Here is a 21,604-nt window from a genome sequence, read left to right on the forward strand (position 1 = left end):
ACTTTTAAATGAGTCGTGTTCTGAGAAAACTGGGCATAATGCATGTGCGTAAAATGTCGTCCCAGATTAGCCTGTGCAGTTCGCACAGGCTAATAAGGAACAACGCTTTCCGCTTTTATGACTTTTTTCTTTTAAATGAAGTCTCTTCTTAGCAAGAATCCAATTTAGGCGGAAAGTGTCGTCTCTGATTAGCCTGTGCTGACTGCACAGGCTAATCTGGAAAAATACTTTACGTACATGCATTATGCCCAGTTTTCTCAGAACGCGACTCAAATGATAAGACGTCACAGAACGCTCCAAACGGAAATACTACGCTTGCTGCATTATCAAATCATTTTAATTAAACGAACAATATAGATATACATAAAACAACATGGGAGACTCTGCAAAAATGTACCTTTGATTTATTTTCAAATATTTTGTGAGAAATTGCGTCTCAGGAGAGTTTTGTCACACATGTCCCAGACGATGTGTACAAACCCGAAGAAGAGGTTATCTCAGAGGCTAATAAACTATGATAAAATTAATAAGTAAATAAATTGACACTAATTTAGTGATAGCGATAATGCATTTGGAGAGGTGGAGAGAACATGCGAAAATACCACAAGAATGCTTTAATAATTAAGGTTCCAAGTACATCAGTTGAGTCGCTTCTAAAAACGGGGCTTAATGCATGTCCGTAATCTGTCGTCCCAGATTAGCATGTGTTCTCCGCACGGTCTAATCAGAGACGACACTTTCCGTCCAAATTGGATTTTCTCTGAGAAGATACTCCCTTTAAACGAACAATTCAATAAAAGCGGTAAGTGTAGCCTCTGATTAGCGGACTGCACACGCTACTTTGGGACGACACTTTACGCACATGCATAAAGTCCGTATTTACACGAGCGCGACTGTTACATTTTGGAGCTTTTTCTGTTAAAACTCTTATCATCGTATAATAAATGTACATTTAGAGCGGATTTGATAATATGTGGGGTGCATATCAATATATTGTTAAATAAGCATGTAACTACATTACAATGTATAAATAAATACATACATAACTTCGATAAAATGCCTTTAATGTAGACAAATATGCATACAACTTAAATATTCAATGCTATTTCGAGTTTCGAATCATGTATAATGCAATGAAAATCATACCATAAAGCGCCGATTCATTTTATTTGATTAGGCCTCTACGCAATTGCTTTACATGTTTTATTTCATTTTCTCATACCTATTTCCACTATCGGATTCCCAGAAATCAAACAGAAACAAGTAGTCAAAAACTTGATCAGAGAGAAAATAGTCGAAAATAGCCAAAATGTAATTCTACCAAGATAGATAGCATTACGTCTGCAGTTTCCCTCATTCCGTTATTAACCGCTGAGTTCAAACGTGGCCGCCATCTTTTGCAGGAAATACGGAACAGACAGAAGACAGTTTGTTTGTTTAGAAAATTAAACAGAATGTTCTGTTTTTGAAGTAAGCGCGTTAGATGAAGCATTCTCAACTTCTGTTTGTTCAATTTCTGTTTGATTACCTCCCGTTTGCACGTTTGTTATAGTCGTTAGCACTGAATCAAAGCTTTTCATGTTTAAACCTCTATTTAACGGATAATTAATGACGACGCATTTTTGTAACCCCATCGGTTGAGGAATTTAACATGCACTTTGTTAGCTGTGGCGCATTTGCAAAGCCCGTAAAGCCCGGTAGGTAAAACTAATGTGGTGCAATAAAGTGGTTGAGTGAAAGTGACGGACCGCTATCACAGGCGGCAGACCCGACATTGGCAATACCTGGAGGCGATTAAAGAGAGCAATGTTAGTTAATTTCGGGTTATTTTATTGCAGTAAATTTTGCTACGTTTTTTTCAACGTTAGTGGTTTCGATACAGCGAGGAAATAATATCATCGTCTTCTTAGACCCCAAAAGGTCAAGACGAAGAAACACAATTCTACACATGGATCCGGAGGTTTCTGACTAAAAAAACGGCGATTCTATGTTTCGGCGCCGCGCATTATAAAAATTGTTAGTGTGAATCCAGAAAATCTCCCATAACATTTTTCATTGTATATTCGCTTTGGGAAATCGGAGCTTAATGCACGTGAGATACTTTTCACCTTAATTGCATTTTCGCGGAGAAGAGACTTTCATTAAAGGAAAAAAATAAAATAAAAGAGAAAGTGCCGTCCTTGATGAGCCTATGTGTAAATCAAAATTAAAATTGATACGAATCTTAACCCATTTTTGCCTTGTGGACTCTCCCATCCTTCTAAATTGAATCAATTTATTTCCTAAATTAGGGATGTCGAGTATATTTATTTCAATATTAAGAATATTTCTTACAGAAATTCCTGTACGCAAACAACGTAGACCCAGATGAGACGCCGCATCATGCGGCGTCTCATCGGGTCTACGCTGTTTGCCAAGGCATTTTTTTCTAGACGCTATGCATAAATGGGTTAAGTAGTGCTTAAACTACCAATGATCCGCGTCATTCGAAAATGTGTCTTATAACATATGAGGCAAGCACAGCTCCAGACTAGCCTGCGCATCCGCTTATGAGACCATAAAAACTTTCCCGCACGCTGAGCGGGAGCTACGCTTTGCGCATGTGGCATTAGACCCACGTTCGCATGACGCGGGTTATTAATAATATCGTTGACATTATAATATGTATGCAAACTACATTATTTTATATTTAGTTACAAATCAAAACAAATGTCTGAGTTATAGCTGTTAGAACAGTAGAATTGTAAAAACTGGTTTAAGCATTGAACAATGCCGATTGCCCATCGAACAAATCATGGGTATATAACTGCGTCTCATTAATTAACAATAAAGCAAACCGTTATTTCCCTTGATTGGTAAACATTGTAAAAATAGTATTTTTTTCAACTTACATATACATACCGATAACACAAAGCTCAATTTAATAAAACAAACTAATATACCTTATGTTTTTTAAACAAATAGTTTGTGCTATATTTTATTATCAAATACGTCAACACCACGATGGCATAAATTATAACTTCCACGCGTTAATTAAATGAATATAACCTATTGCGACAACAAGTTGAGGTCACACTTTGTATCAAGAGCATTTTATTTATTTGATTATTAATTCTTGGGCGGCCGATGACTTGTAACCTTAGACTGCAATATAACCTATTGAACCTTGTTATGGAAAAACTAGGTTTAATGCATGTTTGTAAACCGTCGTCCCACATTACCCCGCGCAGTCCACCCAGGCTTATCAGGGCCAACACTTTCCGCCTAAACCACCCCGCGCAGTCCATCCAGGCTAATCAGGGCCAACACTTTCCGCCTAAACTGGATTTTCGATAAGAAAAGACTACTTTAAAACGACAAATACAATTCAAGCGGAGAGAGTCGTCCCTGAGTAGCCTGTGTGGATTGCATAGGCTAATCTAGGAAGGCACTTAAAGCACAAACATTCCACCCAGTTGTCTTACAACGAGGCTCAAATGATCACATGTAAGTGAAGTCGCCACAGGTTACATACCACCATACGACCACCCAATCTCCACGCAGAGTTGTTGTTCCATTCTCTCACATACAATATCTGCCATCACAAGAAAATCCTACCAGATTTGGTAGGATTTTATTCTATTATGAAAAGTAGTATCATTTTCTTTTACATTTTGAAAATAATGTATAATTTAAGGTTCATAAAAAATTACCTAAATAAAAAAAGTAAAATTTGCAACGTAACAACGGTAAAATTATTGTACCACGTGGCTAGGCTATCATCACGAGGTTGGTTATGAAGGAAGGGCTTTGACCCAGCTATGCTGGTTCCCGTTAAATCTCTGTGAGGATGTTGAAGACCACCCAGGACCGTCGAAAGTCGCGAATGGCGCATGTAAAACATTAATAACAGTCGGATTAGTTCAGAGTGATATCAGGCGAGAGAAATCAAAGGGTAATATATCATAAAACCTCTTTGAAGAGGTGTCTTATGAGACCTGTCGCGTACACTTGACTACGACAATAATCGGCCAAAAGTGAGGATCAAAAACGCAACAAACCATAAAATATGAAATAAAACGTCTATGTAATTGGTTATATAAATTATCGCAGCGGTTGATAGACCAATATCGCCACCATCGCGCAAAAGGGGCGATCTAAATCTGGTTTTCAATAAAAAAATATTATACGACGGACCAACCTAGAGTCTTTGATTTTTATCCACAAAATATTATCGTGAATGCTTTCACCCAGTCAATTGATAACTATGGAAATTACATATACACATATTCAACGTCCGAAAGAGGTCAAAACCTTTCCATACACGTACACATCAGTTACAAAGGAAACAACTCGAATTGTTGACGGCAACTGACGTAGGGACATATACAAACGATTCACCGTAATCCCTGGTTGAATATTAGTGTGGAATTTAGGAAAAATATCGGCAATTTATCAATAATATTAAAAATATATATATATATATAGGTCATCCCAAGGCAAAATCTACATAAGACACACGTTTCCACAAATGTCAATCAAAATACGAGCCCCGTTCTGGAAAAACTGGGCTTAATGCAAGTGAAGTTCACACACGCTTATCAGAGATCACGCTTTCCACTTTTATGTAATTTTTTGTTTGGAGGATGTATCTTCTTAAAGCAAATCCAGTTGAGGCGGAAAGTATCTTCCCTGATTAGCCTCTGCGGACTGCACAGGCGCATCTGGGAGGACACTTTACGAACGTGCGTTAGGCCCCGTTTTTCCAGAACGAGGCTCGTGCGATATACACTTGTCTGCAATAGTATTCAACTATCGCACTATGAAATGCTTCCCGTCTTTGTAACTCCTTCGGCTAGTTTGGCGTTTTGGTTCAATTCTACCTACTGACCTAAATACATCAATGTAATTGGCAAAACAGCCATTTAGAAAAAATATTTTTCCAATCGAAGACCGTGTACAGGATTCATTTGTAAATCAGTGTTAATGGAAACTGTTCAAAGAAAGCAAATTCATGCAATTGCATGCTCTGATTTCACTACAAAAATTGTTGTATCAGATTTAAAATTATATCGCTGAATATTAACATCGCCGGTCGCTAGATGTAATCATGTTATATATATATATATATATATATATATATATATATATATATATATATATATATATATATATATATATATATATATATATATATATATATATATATATAAATTATCACAAAATGTTATCCACGTAATATGTTCCTTTTTTCTTTTTGTTTTTTAGCATGATAAATTGTCCGCCACACCCCCATAAGCAAACAGTGGCGCTCGTTATCGCGTTACATGTGCGAGTTGTATGTATTGCAGATTCTATCATGATACACAATATTCGTCGTTACTTTGTCACTTTCACAGCGCACACCCGAGTTAATGGTGTTGCTGATGAGGTCATTCTGGGCTAAAGGGGAACTTAATGTTACAACTATAATATATTATTTATTTATTCAGACACAAGGGTTTTGAGCATTATAAACCATAGCTACACGAAGATTGTGTAATCTTTTTGGGCGTGCTTTTACCGAAAGGAAGCCGCGTGTAAATGCTAAGCATGATTAAAAACCCGAAAATTGCAATAAGGGTACAAAGTGACACATTTTATAATAGCAATAAGTTTCATTTCTTAGGAATGCTTACATGAACCATAAAACTAACAAGTTGCAACTACATTTTGTTTTGTAATGGCAGATTTAGAAGAAAGTATTGTTTATTATTTCTCTTACATCTAAGTGCATAATTTTCAATGTTTACTTGACAAAACTCTAATATAAATGCAGGGCTAATGCTGGCCCTAAATTTCTTCGAGCTAACCAGGTTTCTTTATCGGTGCACAAAAACTGGTTATCAAATAATAATATTGAATATCGATTTTTAATTTTTAATGTGAGATAATTCAGGATACATGTTTGGTTATTTCTTATTAAATGTTTAGTACCAGGGTTAATGCGTGTATCCATTTATTTTCTGAAAAAAATGTACATTTAATTAATAAAAGAATAGAATAAGAATTAACACCAAGGAAGTAAAAACCGCGTAGGATTTGACGGATTATTAAAACAGAAGGTCACCAAACGATTACACCAGCAATCTTAAGTCTTTTTAAACACGTTTAAATTTATAGCATAACGGACAGAATGATGAATATAATGTTGATTTTAATTACCGAAATGTCTATGTATATTTAGAACACTAGATAAATTACTTTAGCAGTGTATGTAATTTCGAAGTGAACAATATTTTTTATTACAATTCACCGAGAACCTGAGATGGATTTTTTGAAAGTCCTATTCTCAACTTTGATATGAGTCTTGCTCTGTGTAGACGGAGCTAAATGCAAATGTCGTCCCAAATTATCAGTCCGCACAGGCTATCGAGGACGACAGATTAGGCCAACACAAGATTTTCTTTTATATAGACCTCCTTTCAACGAAATATTCAATAAAAGCGGTACGTGTCCTCACTGATTAGTTTGTTAGGACTGTACAGGCGAATACAGGGAGACACTTAGGCACTTGCATTTAGCCCATTATTCTGAGACTGAGTCTCAAATTGTGACGTTGCGTAGATATGATAAGATAATCTACTTCTAATGCAACTGAGGATTAACTTTATTTATATTTCATATTCTGAATGTTTACGTGAAGAGCACGACACACTGTAATTGGCAGCGCTTTAATTTTTGTCGTTTATTTTCATCCTGTTATAAAAAGAAATTACAACGATTGTATCATTATGGAAAGGGGGAAAAATAAAATAAATTAAATAAGAAGTATATATAGTTTTCCATAATAAGTAAAATATATACTACTTACTCATATTTGTCTAATAATCTTGTCCCGTTCCCAAGAAACGTTATCTTGCCGAGAATTGTCATTTCCGGATGTCCAAAACATGCACATGTCATAAGAATCGCAAACACCAAGAAAACACTATTATCCGGCTCACCAGACGATGTCATGTCTACCCGCCTTAAAAATATATATCCATTTGTATTCCGGCGCACACTGTACGAGAAATATCCAACGTGTGGCTCCAATAATCCAGGGCTTCAAAAGAAACTACACGTGAGTGGTAGAACAATTTATGCCGTTTGTAAATTCTACCGTTGTTGATTTTTGCATTTTGTTAACTTCTTCATATTTGCTTTTCATCTCACCTCTGTTTTAATACACCCATTATTTGGCTTTAGTTCGTGTTTCAAAGTGACAAGCGCTGAAAAATAAGTCTCGGCAGATTAATATCTTTATTATGGACTCTCGTAAGTTTAGTATTAAAGCGAGTATATACGATTGTACGTAATAAAATTGCATAACAGATATAAAGTTTTTTGAATATTAAAATAAAATTAATGTTCCGAAGAAGTGGTTGCCGTTAAATCAATGAAGTTTAAGTTTTATACCATAAGATTAATATTACAATGTGTTTCACCTGAACAGTAAAGACATGAATTCAAGCATTCGTACGACACATAAACCATTTTTGGTTATGGAACAGTCATCAGTGAACCTGTCGGTACCGGCTTTGGTAGGGCGTAATAGGACATTCATTTGAGGTAAACAAAATTGAATTTATGGTACTATAAGACATTTAAAATTTGTTCTTTAACGTTCCTTACTTATATTAATGCATTGGTTTTAGATTGAAAAATATTAGTATGGTATTAAAATGATATAGACTCGCTATCGATGGAAGTTCCTTACGATTGCACTGATACGATTGGGGAGGCGGAAAACTACAACGGGCGAGGCATGGTCAGGGGTGATAACCCCAAAAAAGGGTTAGGGTTTGGGTTAGTGTTAGGGGTCGGGTTAGGGTTAGGGTTGGGTTTAGGCTAACCCAAACCCTTACCCGACCCCTAAAACTAACCCAAACCCTAACCCTAACCCTCTAACCCCCCTTGCGCAATACCATACCATGCCTCGCCCGTTGTAGTTTTCCGCCTCCCATACGATTGTCCGTTAGAACACGGCTGTAAAAAACTCCCCGAAACTGATGAAACTGTCTACCAGTTTACAAAACGCAGTTAGCAAGAATGATAAAAGTGCAGCACATTATGGAAAGTAGATGACGTGTTTAAATGAGAATCATTTATAGAAAAATGTGACAACGTGTGTGTGGTGCATGAACATAATAAAATGGAGTAAAGAGATTTTGGATCTAAAAAGGAAAGTTTGGTGACGTCATTTGCAACCTAAGACTTCTGATCTTCACAGTTGAGTTAAAACTCACACACAATGTAAAGTTGACACGCGTTGCTGACAGATTTATGGTTCCGACACAAAATAATCTCATACAATACAGTCTCATATCCATGTTACTAATTATTTATTACTGCAATTATTTGTATAGCAAGAAAAGAAGCTATTACTAGAGAATTGCATATACGCTTTCCAAATGAATATATTATGTTTTTTAGTACAAACATTTAATACATGTAAGTGTATAAGTGCTCAATGTGGTTTTCGAGTTAAATCCCCAAAGTGGTACACATTTTTTTGGTAAATCAAGATGTTATATATAGGATCTGGCACGAGTTGTCATATCATACCATTTTTTATTAAAGGAGTTCAGGAATTTGGCGAGCTTACTAACGAATTTCCTGGACGAGTTTAATAAAATATGGTATAAAATGACAACGAGTGTCAGGTCTTTTTTATCACATGCTATTAAATATGCAAATTAAATCAATATTTACGTAAACATAATGATAAATCCCGTATGTTGTTTACATTTCGTGACGTAATTTTACGTTGCAACGTCATTTCAGCAGAATAACAAAATGCGATTGGTCAATCGAACGAAAATAAGCCAATTAAAACACTTAAAAAGTATATTACACTTGTGTAAGATAAAAATATATGTAATGGTTATATTACATGGGAAACAGAGTATGGCATGTGATAAAAACTTATATAAAAAAGTTGTTCCATTTTATGTAGTTAATTACATAAATATCTGTGGTTTTCCATTGTGTACTACTGGGAATACTGGAATGTCGCACGTGATTTCTATCAAATGAGCTCTTCTCTTGTAATGGTGTCTCCAAAGGGGTAATCACGTGACAAACAAGATGGCGACTTTCACGCATAGACAGTTATTTTTTTCGTCGTTTAATACCATTTATTACTTACATGTATATAAATTGATTAAATGCCGTTCACTTTCCAGCTTTATCAGCAAGAAAGTGATAAGCGTGTATTTTCTATTAATATTCGCTCTTTATATCGACTTACCTGTCTCGGCATGGACGTCTCCATCTTGTCACGTGATTACCTCCTCTGAATCTGTTTTTGTTTAAATTTCTTTTTTTATATGGTGGCTCAAACGTTAATATAAAATACACATGTGATGTTTGTAAAGACAATCGGTGCTCAAATTAACATTAAGCTGGCTCGGTGTTAAATAAAGTACAAAATCAAGAACATGATCGTTAAAATTATTTCTCGGACAACATACATAACATTGAATACACGAGTTTTGTATTGCAAATGGCGTATTCATGCAACGAAACTTAAGAAATGCAACATGACTAAAATGTCAACTCATTACGAGACGTCATTTGCTTCAAATTTACGTGCACAAAGAGGTCAAGCAACATTTTAAAGAATAATTCAGCATTTTATTGAGAAGCTGAAAATAGAGCAATCATATCGAAGTCTTAATAAAATGAAAACAAAATTCATTATAAAAGATTATTTACAATAAGATCATAAATTTTAAAGTCCAAAAGATATTGGGTACCGCGATATGTATAGAAAAAAATGTATTTATTAATTCACATCATCCGAGTTGTGTTGACCGTGTATAACTAGTTGTACTCAAGGATTCATTACAAATTTAAATATAAGCTGCATTGATGTTGCTATTACTATGTCGTCCTTTTTATTAGAAATACAGACATTCACCATTTAATTGTGTGTTCTCTTGTTCTTATTTATAAAAACAAAAACACGCTCACATTCACTCTGCACACTCACTGGTTGAATGCCGGTTTAGTTCAAATTGCACTTTCACTGGTTCAATGCCTGTTTAGTTTAGTTCGCACTTTCATTGGTTAAACGCCTGTTTAGTTCAGTTTGCACATTAACTGGTTAAACGCCTGTTTAGTTCAGTTTGAACATTAACTGGTTAAACGCCTGTTTAGTTAAGTTTACACATTAACTGGTTAAACGTCTGTTTAGTTCAGTTTGCACATTCACTGCTTAAACGCCTGTTTAGTTCAGTTTGCACACTCACTGGTTAAATACCGGTTTAGGTTAGTTTGCACATTAATTGATTATTTTAGTCGAAGCGTTCAAACTCAGAGGCGAAAATTTTAAAAGTCTAGCTGTTCTATAATTGCATGCTAACAATCATAATTGTATTTGTTAGTCACACATATTGGTTGTTATGATTGTCTTATTTGCTCATCTTTAAATTTGTATTGTTGTACAATTCCCTGTCTTGGCCATATTTCTTTTGTATATATGTTCTTGGCCAAAGGCAGAATGCCGGATTGCCAATAAACTTTGAAGGTTAAAGGCGTGCTAAGTTGATTTTGCACATTCACTTGTGAAACGCCGGTTTGTTTCACTTCAATATAATGTTGTAAAACCGTTTTTTTAGTCCATATTAAATGTTAATTGTGTAAACGCCATTTAATAAATTTCGCACATGTATTGGTTTAACACTTTTCATAGTTCATTTGACACATTAAGTGGTAAAAAGTCTGATTAGTTCCTTTTACACATACATGTACACAGAAGTGTCAAGAATAAATCCCAAAAGAACCCTTTTTGCAAACGCTGACTGCTATATGGATAAACCTGATAGAGCTTACGTCCCTAATAATTCTAATCGCATACCTTGAACACACACATATTTAGAAATAAATCTTATACCCATTAAACGTATCATGATATAAATGTACTAAGGTAACAGCAAATTGAATTTGAAATAAGATATGTGCAAAAAGTATACCTGACTCCCCTGACAAATTTAGTTGAGAATGATGTTTTTATTCCTGAGTAATTAAGGTGCGAGTGCACGATTTTGTCATCAGAAGTTTATATGAGTAATAAAACCATAGTGTACGTTGGTGTGTGGTATCATATTGTGAATAACAAAAGAAAACTAAATGCCACATTTCGTCGGATATCGTGTTCTTCGATTTGTCCTCGGCTATTAATGATCGTAGTACCCCAGACGACATTTCAATTCCCGTCATTATAAGGATCTCTGAATGACAAGCATCTTTTAATGTCTGTTTATATAGATTATGCAACAATGTACAATGATTTATGTTCTTTTACATAGCAAACTAATATCGTGTCACCTTTCATGAAAATATTTTATACGATACAACAATATGTAATAATGCCAAAGTATTTCTTCTCCAATAATATCTCGACTATGGTTCGACACAAATGTGTTTTCTTTTCCCATCCGTAAAATGAAGTAAATGTGATAAAAAAAAATAAAAAAAAGGACAAACTGTTTTTTAAATATATCATAGCATGGTTAAGCATAGTTTAAGTATAAAAGGAAAAAAGTAAAACATACTCCCATATTTAGCAATATAAATTCACGCTTTCTTGTTTGTTTTCTATGTTGTCTCGATATTGTGATTTTTACACGTGTATATACATCACTTGCATTTATGTGGTAATTTGTTACTTCGCACAAATAAGATTTCTGTCATATTGTTTATATTTGAGCCTCGCTCTTTAAAAACGGATTGGAGTTGAGTGCATGTGCCATTACGCCTGCACAGGCTTATCTGGGACGTCAATTTGCACACAAACATTAAGCCCCGAACGCGGCACATTTCTTTTTTTGATATTACTTATCATATTTCTGACTATCAAGATCAATAGATGTGATATATATTTAGTTCGTATACAAATACTTACTCAATTGTTCTACTCTCGACGAGTCACATATTGCGATAAGTTTGTGTTTAAGATAAATGTGCCTCCCACATCAACACAAGCACACAATTTGTTATCTTGCATGAAGAATATCATGCTATGCACATACATGATACGATTGCAGTGTCTGTCGTAACTTTATCACTTAGGCTCGGGTGCATTTTGTACTTGTCGAGGCCATTGCGAGCAAACGCAGCTCATTTGTCACACCTTTCATGCATTCTTTATTATTTTGTACGCATAGTTATTCGAGATGAATTTAAATCCAAATATGCAATATGATTCTCTGGAATATCGTAAGAATACCGAATATACAGCCATTATCCGCTCTAAGAATTTAAGCTATATTGAGTAGCTATATGAGAAAAGGAAAAAGTGACTGCCAGTGAAGATGGTATTTTAAAAGGAAATGGCTAGCTAGAACTAGCTAGAACTCATACGGCATTTCTCGAAACTAGAACAATTGATACGATGTATGTAAAGGTATCAATATTTTTGTACGAAATATTAACACAGAAAAACTCCAATTGCAACAGCGGAAGAGAACTTGTATGGTCTACTACTCAGAGGTGGGAACCACCATAACATAATTGTTTTGTTATTTGCCTTAGGCACGATTCAATGAAACAGAAACACCAATCAACAACATCTTTGTTTGTATTTAACATAATATAGAAACATAGCACCAAGTTGGCATACATACCTTTAAAAATTACCGACCGTTGACACGTTATTAGATCCTTTTACTTTGATACCTACTGCTGAATTCATTTGAGCCATTCTCTGTGCCTACTGAATGTGAATAACGAGTTGTTCAAGTCGCACAAGCAAATCAGGGACAAGACTTGCCATCGAAACTGAATGTTTGCAAAGAAGAGGCTTCTTTTGGACGAAAGATATAAACAAGGCGAACATAATCGTCCTTGAATAGCCTATGTAGCCTTTACAGGCTTGTCTGGGACGACAATTTACGCTCGTGAATGGAGGCTCGTTTTCCCAGAGACCAGTTCATTGATTTGTTGTTTAAAATCGCGTTTAATAATGAATCTCGAACATTTATATGAGCTGGATACAATATCCAAAACAAGACGTATTCGCTATTCAATTTGAAAACAAAAACAGCAACATTTGCGTTTAAATTTTATGAAACGGTAGAAATAATAATGTCCTCACTATAAGACATGTGATCAATTACTTGATAAGTATTTCCTTGAAAATGACAGTGTTCCTACTCCATATTTCAAATATTGGTGAACACGTATTAATAAAATAAGAACAAAAAATAGTTTAAGAATTAAAATCAAGAGAGTAGATACCGTATGAGATAATGTTGACAGATATTAAAAATTAAAGAAGTATGTACCAAAAGATTATAAAACCAAGCAGAATTCTTGTCAAGCGGTCTTAATTTACAGACTCAAGAAAACATTGTTTAGCATAGATTATCCATCTTTTAGCTATGTCTGCATTTTAAAAAGAGATTTACATGAACTTTTCAAAAATGAAGACGAATTCAAAAATGTAAATTTAATTTTCATTCTGGTTGTTCAGTAGTTTGAAAAACCAAAACAAACATGTGTATGAAAATGATGTAGTAAAGTATCAATTTAAACGATTGTCATGTTTACCCAACGCTATAAACGGATTTTATTTCTGCAACACTTTTTCACCTTTTCTTTACCGATCGCTTGACATGAGGGCAAACCGCGACAAATGCGTGTACTCGCTGCTGGATAGGTAACAGACCAAATCAGAACAAGGCGTGAGTGAGAATCTAACTTTCGACCTTCTGAAATCTTGGCAAGTCGCTAGGTTACAAAAACCTAGTGACTTTTTAAAAGGGACAGGTCGATGATATAATTTCTAACAAAAATGTTTAATAACTCACAGGCAGTAAAACATGCTATTGGAGTTTCAGAAACAATAATGGACATACATGGATTATATGTATTGTTTTCCTATAAATATAGGACCTCGTTGTGGTGATTTGTTTGCTGGACAAAACGTCACTTTAAGTAAATAAAGAACATTTAGGTGTTAATTTTTTGTTGGACGATTGGTAACTGGCTCTAAATAAAGGGCATTGAAGTGATGATTATGTTTTGGACAATTAGTCTAACACTACTGGAAAATAGGCTATAATTCATAACCGCGTGTATGGAAATTTAGCATTACAGAGGGTCATTATGTCTATAACTTCTGTTTATATTGACTCTTTCACACTTTTCTTGCGGAAAGAATATTTTCAAACAAATTATCATAGTTTCAAAATATGCTTAATATTTTAATTAGAACAAATGAAATTAACGAATTACTTCAATTTCCCTGTACATTTTAATGCAGGGTACAGAATCAACGGAGTTATCAGGGCTGCACAGGATATCATCACACCGTTTAGAACTTTATTTTTGCAAATATCTCAAGTTATTGTAATACATTTTCAAAAATCTTTAGTGCATAAAAAACAGTTTATCTTGCAGTTTTTGCCGATATCTGAAAGTATAAGAATAATAAGAATAAATCCTTGAATACTTCTGAAATCGGTGACAAAATATGACGTTGCGTGAAGCATAACCGTGCAGTTCAAATCGAATTTTGAATAAGAACACATAAAGTAATTCTGATGTATTTCACATTGTCATAAGCAGCATAAAAATCCGTCTTTTATGCACTTGTTAAAATTTTTATAAAAAAATTGTATTAAAAGGTTATTTGAAATAAAGAACCTATTACCGCCGTATTTACATCTATTAAAGTTAAAAGTGGGAACCCCACAAAAACACGTGATCCGGAACCATTAATACATACATTGCGCTTTAAATTAAACACACAGTTGTCCCAGCATAGAAAACTGTTAAGGCCCAACCAAAGTCATCTGCTTCTTCTTGATAAAAATGACTTTTTTAAATACGAATATATGTGAACAAGTCTCTTCGAGATAAAGTATCAACATATAGTACAGTTGATGTACTCTTGTCATAACAAGCATGTATAGTTGCCAAAATTAGTCAAGCAACTACTTACTCACATTTGTTCAGTAATCTCGTCCCGTTTCAAAGAAATGTGATCTCGCAGAGAATCGTCATTTCCGGATATCCTCACCACACACATATCATTAGAATCGCAAACACCAAGATAACACTTTAAACCGGCTCACCAGACGACGCCATGTCTACCCGCCTTTAAAATCTATATCCATTTGTATTCCGGCGCACACTGAACCAGAAACACCTAACGTGTAGCTCCAATACAAGGCTTCAAAAGAAACTACAAGTAAGTGGTGGAACAATGTATGTGGTTTGTAAATTCCATCGTTTTTATGTTTACTCGTAAACTTTGTCATATTTAGTTTTCAGCCCTCTTTAATACTCGCCCTGTTAAGATTTAGATCGCGTTTGAATAAGAAAAGTGAGTCTCCGCAGTTTAATTTGTTTATAATAGACCCTCATGAATTTAATTTTAGGATTAAAGTCATGCGATTGGAGAGATAAATGGTGGTACGGAACCTTCCTGACACGGATGTCAATAAATCACCAACATTGATAAAAACTCAAAGATAACAAACTAAGTTTGTAAGAATTTATAAAGTACAATTATAGCATTAATAAAGTTATGCGATATAAGAACGTTAATAAGGTAATCTGATAAAAGAATTGTCAATTATTTGAATATGTGAGAGAGAAAAAAACGCGTGTATAGTGCACACATATAATAACGCAGGGAAACAAAATACAGTTACGTATATTCAGCTGCAAATGGAAATATTGTTTCAATATATACAGCTGTTTGACTTTTGATTCTCGTTTTTTTTAAACTCGCATATTTTAATTTAAGCTGACACGCGTTGCTTATGGGTTCGAAGCAAAATAAGTTATTTCTATGAATTAATTAGCGTTTCACAGAAATTATTGATAGCGAATGGAATATATTAAATATTATACAGTATAGTATTCCGGATTGTATGAACTTCTCAAAATGATGCGTTTATGTGTTACTATTTTTGAAGGTTGTTCAGTGTAAATCCACTTTGTGTTACTTGTAAAAAGTTGTTTTTGAAGTAAAAAAGTCAAATCGTATGTCTTAGTTTACTTTTGTAAATTTTAAATGTTTTGTAGAACGAATTACAGTTATTTCCTTCTACAAAACGTTTGATCACTTTGGTAAGCATTCCTATAAACATATGTGGTCATATCTTGATGCTTTTGATTGTGTATATAGAGAAATCTAAAAATATGTTATTCAAATGTTAAATATGTGAGCTCATCTATACTTATTAATTGACCATGTCTGATTATTGCAATAAAATTCTTCCACTTATTAAGCTTTCATCGAGTTTTATATGTCATTGTTTTTGAAACACACACTATTAAAAATGTACTTTTCAAGCTTTGAACTCCATCCGACGAACAGACGTTCACTTATTTTGCACAAAAACAGTTTAAACTCCTTTGTCCATCTCTAGAAGTGCATATTGATATTTTCATTCATTTGTCTATCTAGATCTTATAATATCGATATATTTCTTTCTGAGATCCAGCTGGAAGAATAATTCGACAAATAGTTTCACAAAGTCGGACTGATTGATGGATACTCCTGGCGGAACATGCGTTGAACAACTTACTTATACCATGTGAGTAAGGTATACACGTCAAGAAATACTGATTTTACGGTCATAAATGTATCGCACTGTACTAAGGCAACAGCGATTTTATTTGAAATAGGAAAAGTGCGAATTAAATGACTCCTTTGGGTGGCTATTTAGTTGAACAAGATGCTTGTATTCCTTATTATTATACTATAATTGTAATCAAGATGTCAACGGAGGTTTATATGAGTAATACACCATATTCTATAATGTGGTGCGGTATAACATTTTGTATTATAATACACGGTAATCACAGATATCCTCGGGTATCGAGTTATCAATTGTCTCGTTTGCTATTTATCCCAGACAACATTTGACTCCTACCACTTGAAAAGATTTCTGATAGATAAGAGTCGCTGAAAGTATATAAATCAGATTATGCAAAAGTGCGTCATGATTTATTTATCTATTTATAGGTGACACTTTTCTTGTCAAATTATATCAAAACAATTTATACGATATTAAAGAGATCAGAAATGTAGTAAACATGATACACTTGTAACAAGGATCAGATATAAGAAAGAAAACGACTGCGACATTTGAAAACAGTAGCATCGGCATTTAAAAAATGCATTAGTCAAACATGTACTTTATTATTCCAAAAAATAAAATACAAGTTTTTTCGTACGTTTCCTTAAGTACGCTTTCTTGTATGTTTTCGTTTTTTGCCTAAATGAGTTTTTGTTTAAAAGTGCATATACATCACTTGATTTAATATGTCCAAGAAATACTGTTTTTTATATGAAAGCATCGCCTTGAGAAACCGGATAAAATGCACGTGTGTTCAAGACTGCACCGGCTACTCTGGGGAGACATTTTACACACATGCTCTAAGTCGCGAGCTAGACTCATTTTGTGATATGACTAATCATGTTGCGGAATTTCGAGATCACTAGCCGTGATATCTCTTCAGTTTATAAATAAATAATACATAATTTATATTGTGAGCCTTACTTTGAGTCACATGTTGACAGTGGTTGAAGTTATTCGAAGGTTTTTTTTAGTTATTTTTTTAAAGTTATTTTGCAATTGATTACTTGCTATAAATGAGGACACCATGCGACAATAAGATATCTCTCCGGCTAATTATCTGTATTAATGATAGATATTCCATCCACACACATGTTAAATGCAGAAGATTTACTTTGCGCATACTTGATACGCATGCGTTATCCGTCGTAAATATGTATACCAGGGTGATTTTGTAGTTGATAAAGTCCTTGGGACAAAATGCATCATTATTTTTTACACCTTCCATGCATACTTCATTATTTTTTACTTATAGGTTTGAGATGAAGTTTACGTTTGATGCAATTCATTTTCTGAAATTCATTTAAATTGTGTTAAAGTGTAATGTAATTTTTTAGAAGAGAGAATATTTTCTGCGCTTATCAGGATTCAAACCCCACGTAGTTTGTTGAGAAAAAGACAATTACAACCATGAAGTAGGAGCAAAATATGGCTTCCTACAACTTATATGATATAGCAAGCGATGCGATGAATGCTAATGTCTCAATATTTCAGTGCGACGTTTTTACACAGAGAATTTCCAGTTGCTAGAGGAGAAGCAGTATATAATTGTCTTTGGTCAACTTTTCAAAGGAAGACTTGGAACCCAAGCATCATAATTTCTGCCACCTGAGTTATGATTAACCGAAACAAAAGCGAGAATCAATAGCATCTTGTATTGTTTTCAATATAATAAAAACAGCATTATATTGTCAAAGATTATGTTATCAATAATCGACCGTAACTTTAATACTTACTGCTGTATGCATTGTCATCCAAGATAAGCCTGTACAGTGCTGGATGCATTGTCATCCTAGATAACCCTGTGCAGTGCTGAATGCATTGTCATCCTAGATAAGCCTGTACAGTGCTGGATGCATTGTCATACTAGATAAGCATGTGCAGTGCTGAATGCATTGTCATCCTAGATAGGCCTGTGCAGTGCTGGATGCATTGTCATCCTAGATAAGCCTGTGCAGTGCTGAATGCATTGTCATCCTAGATAAGCCTGTACAGTGCTGAATGTATTGTCATCCTAGATAAGCCTGTACAGTGCTGAATGCATTGTCATCCTAGATAAGCCTGTACAGTGCTGAATGCATTGTCATCCTAGATAAGCCTGTGCAGTGCTGAATGCATTGTCATCCTAGATAAGCCTGTACAGTACTGAATGCATTGTCACCCTAGATAAGCCTGTACAGTGCTGAATGCATTGTCATCCTAGATAAGCCTGTACAGTGCTGAATGCATTGTCATCCTAGATAAGCCTGTACAGTGCTAGATGCATTGTCATCCTAGATAAGCCTGTACAGTGCTGAATGTATTGTCATCCTAGATAAGCCTGTACAGTGCTGAATGCATTGTCATCCTAGATAAGCCTGTACAGTGCTGAATGCATTGTCATCCTAGATAAGCCTGTGCAGTGCTGGATGCATTGTCATCCTAGATAAGCCTGTACAGTGCTGAATGCATTGTCATCCTAGATAAGCCTGTACAGTGCTGGATTGTCATCCTAGATAAGCCTGTACAGTGCTGAATGCATTGTCATCCTAGATAAGCCTGTGCAGTGCTGGATGCATTGTCATCCTAGATAAGCATGTACAGTGCTGGATTGTCATCCTAGATAAGCCTGTACAGTGCTGGATGCATTGTCATCCTAGATAAGCCTGTCCAGTGCTGAATGCATTGTCATCCTAGATAAGCCTGTACAGTACTGAATGCATTGTCAACCTAGATAAGCCTGTACAGTGCTGAATGCATTGTCATCCTAGATAAGCCTGTGCAGTGCTGAATGCATTGTCATCCTAGATAAGCCTGTGCAGTGCTGAATGCATTGTCATCCTAGATAACCCTGTGCAGTGCTGAATGCATTGTCATCCTAGATAAGCCTGTGCAGTGCTGAATGCATTGTCATCCTAGATAAGCCTGTGCAGTGCTGAATGCATTGTCATCCTAGATAACCCTGTGCAGTGCTGAATGCATTGTCATCCTAGATAAGCCTGTGCAGTGCTGAATGCATTGTCATCCTAGATAAGCCTGTGCAGTGCTGAATGCATTGTCATCCTAGATAAGCCTGTGCAGTGCTGAATGCATTGTCATCCTAGATAAGCCTGTACAGTGCTGAATGCATTGTCATCCTAGATAAGCCTGTACAGTGCTGAATGCATTGTCATCCAAGATAAGCCTGTGCAGTGCTGGATTGTCATCCTAGATAAGCCTGTACAGTGCTGATTGCATTGTCATCCTAGATAAGCCTGTGCAGTGCTGAATGCATTGTCATCTTAGATAAGCCTGTACAGTGCTGAATGCATTGTCATCCAAGATAAGCCTGTGCAGTGCTGGATTGTCATCCTAGATAAGCCTGTGCAGTGCTGAATGCATTGTCATCCTAGATAAGCCTGTGCAGTGCTGAATGCATTGTATTCCTAGATAAGCCTGTGCAGTGCTGAATGCATTGTCATCCTAGATAAGCCTGTGCAGTGCTGAATGCATTGTCATCCTAGATAAGCCTGTGCAGTGCTGAATGCATTGTAATCCTAGATAAGCCTGTGCAGTTCTGAATGCATTGTCATCCTAGATAAGCCTGTGCAGTGCTGAATGCATTGTCATCCTAGATAAGCCTGTGCAGTGCTGAATGTATTGTCATCCTATATAAGCCTGTGCAGTGCTGAATGCATTGTCATCCTAGATAAGCCTGTGCAGTGCTGGATGCATTGTCATCCTAGCTAAGCCTGTACAATGCTGAATGCATTGTCATCCTAGATAAGCCTGTGCAGTGCTGAATGCATTGTCATCCTAGATAAGCCTGTACAGTGCTTGATGCATTGTCATCCTAGATAAGCCTGTACAGTGCTGAATGCATTGTCATCCTAGATAAGCCTGTACAGTGCTGAATGCATTGTCATCCTAGATAAGCCTGTGCAGTGCTGGATGCATTATCATCCTAGATAAGCCTGTACAGTGCTGAATGCGTTGTCATCCTAGATAAGCCTGTGCACTGCTGGACGCATTGTCATCCTAGATAAGCCTGTACAGTGCTGAATGCATTGTCATCCTAGATAAGCCTGTGCAGTGCTGGATGCATTGTCATCCTAGATAAGCCTGTTCAGTGCTGGATTGTCATCCTAGATAAGCCTGTGCAGTGCTGGATGCATTGTCATCCTAGATAAGCCTGTGCAGTGTTGAATGCATTGTCATCATAGATAAGCCTGTACAGTGCTGGATTGTCATCCTAGATAAGCCTGTGCAGTGCTGGATTGTCATCCTAGATAAGCCTGTGCAGTGCTGAATGCATTGTCATCCTAGATAAGCCTGTACAGTGCTGAATGCATTGTCATCCTAGATAAGCCTGTGCAGTGCTGGATTGTCATCCTAGATAAGCCTGTGCAGTGCTGGATTGTCATCCTAGATAAGCCTGTACAGTGCTGGATTGTCATCCTAGATAAGCCTGTACAGTGCTGGATTGTCATCCTAGATAAGCCTGTGCAGTGCTGGATTGTCATACTAGATAAGCCTTTGCAGTGTTTGATGCATTGTCATCCTTGATAAGCCTATGCAGTGCTAGATGTATTGTCATCATAGATAGGCCTGTACAGTGCTGGATGCATTGTCATCCTAGATAAGCCTGTGCAGTGCTGGATTGTCATCCTAGATAAGCCTGTACAGTGCTGTATGTCATCCTAGATAAGCCTGTGCAGTGCTGGATGCATTGTCATCGTAGATAAGCCTGTGCAGTGCTGAATGCATTGTCATTCTAGATAAGCCTGTACAGTGCTGAATGCATTGTCATCCTAGATAAGCCTGTACAGTGCTGGATTGTCATCCTAGAAAAGCTTGTGCAGTGCTGGATTGTCATCCTAGATAAGCCTGTGCAGTGCTGAATGCATTGTCATCCTAGATAAGCCTGTACAGTGCTGAATGCCTTGTCAATCTAGATAAGCCTGTACAGTGCTGGATTGTCATTCTAGATAAGCCTATGCAGTGCTAGATGCATTGTCATCCTAGATAAGCCTATGCAGTGC

General features: G+C 35.9%; 1 protein-coding gene across 3 annotated transcripts in view; it reads right to left on the reverse strand.

Annotated features, from left to right (window-relative positions):
* The window catches only part of LOC127858808 (protein Wnt-7b-like), a gene marked incomplete at its 3' end in the record, with an annotated part of 73,325 nt that overhangs the window by 33,729 nt on the left and 17,992 nt on the right, over nucleotides 1–21,604 (reverse strand). Inside the window, 2 exon segments of one of the 3 annotated variants that reach the window (XM_052396107.1) lie at nucleotides 6,833–7,232; nucleotides 14,958–15,303. In XM_052396107.1, coding sequence (XP_052252067.1) covers nucleotides 6,833–6,978 — 146 coding nt within the window. 3 annotated transcript variants of the gene reach the window in all.

The sequence above is a fragment of the Dreissena polymorpha genome, chromosome 1 (genome assembly GCF_020536995.1).
Source record: "Dreissena polymorpha isolate Duluth1 chromosome 1, UMN_Dpol_1.0, whole genome shotgun sequence".
Lineage (NCBI taxonomy): Eukaryota > Metazoa > Mollusca > Bivalvia > Myida > Dreissenidae > Dreissena > Dreissena polymorpha.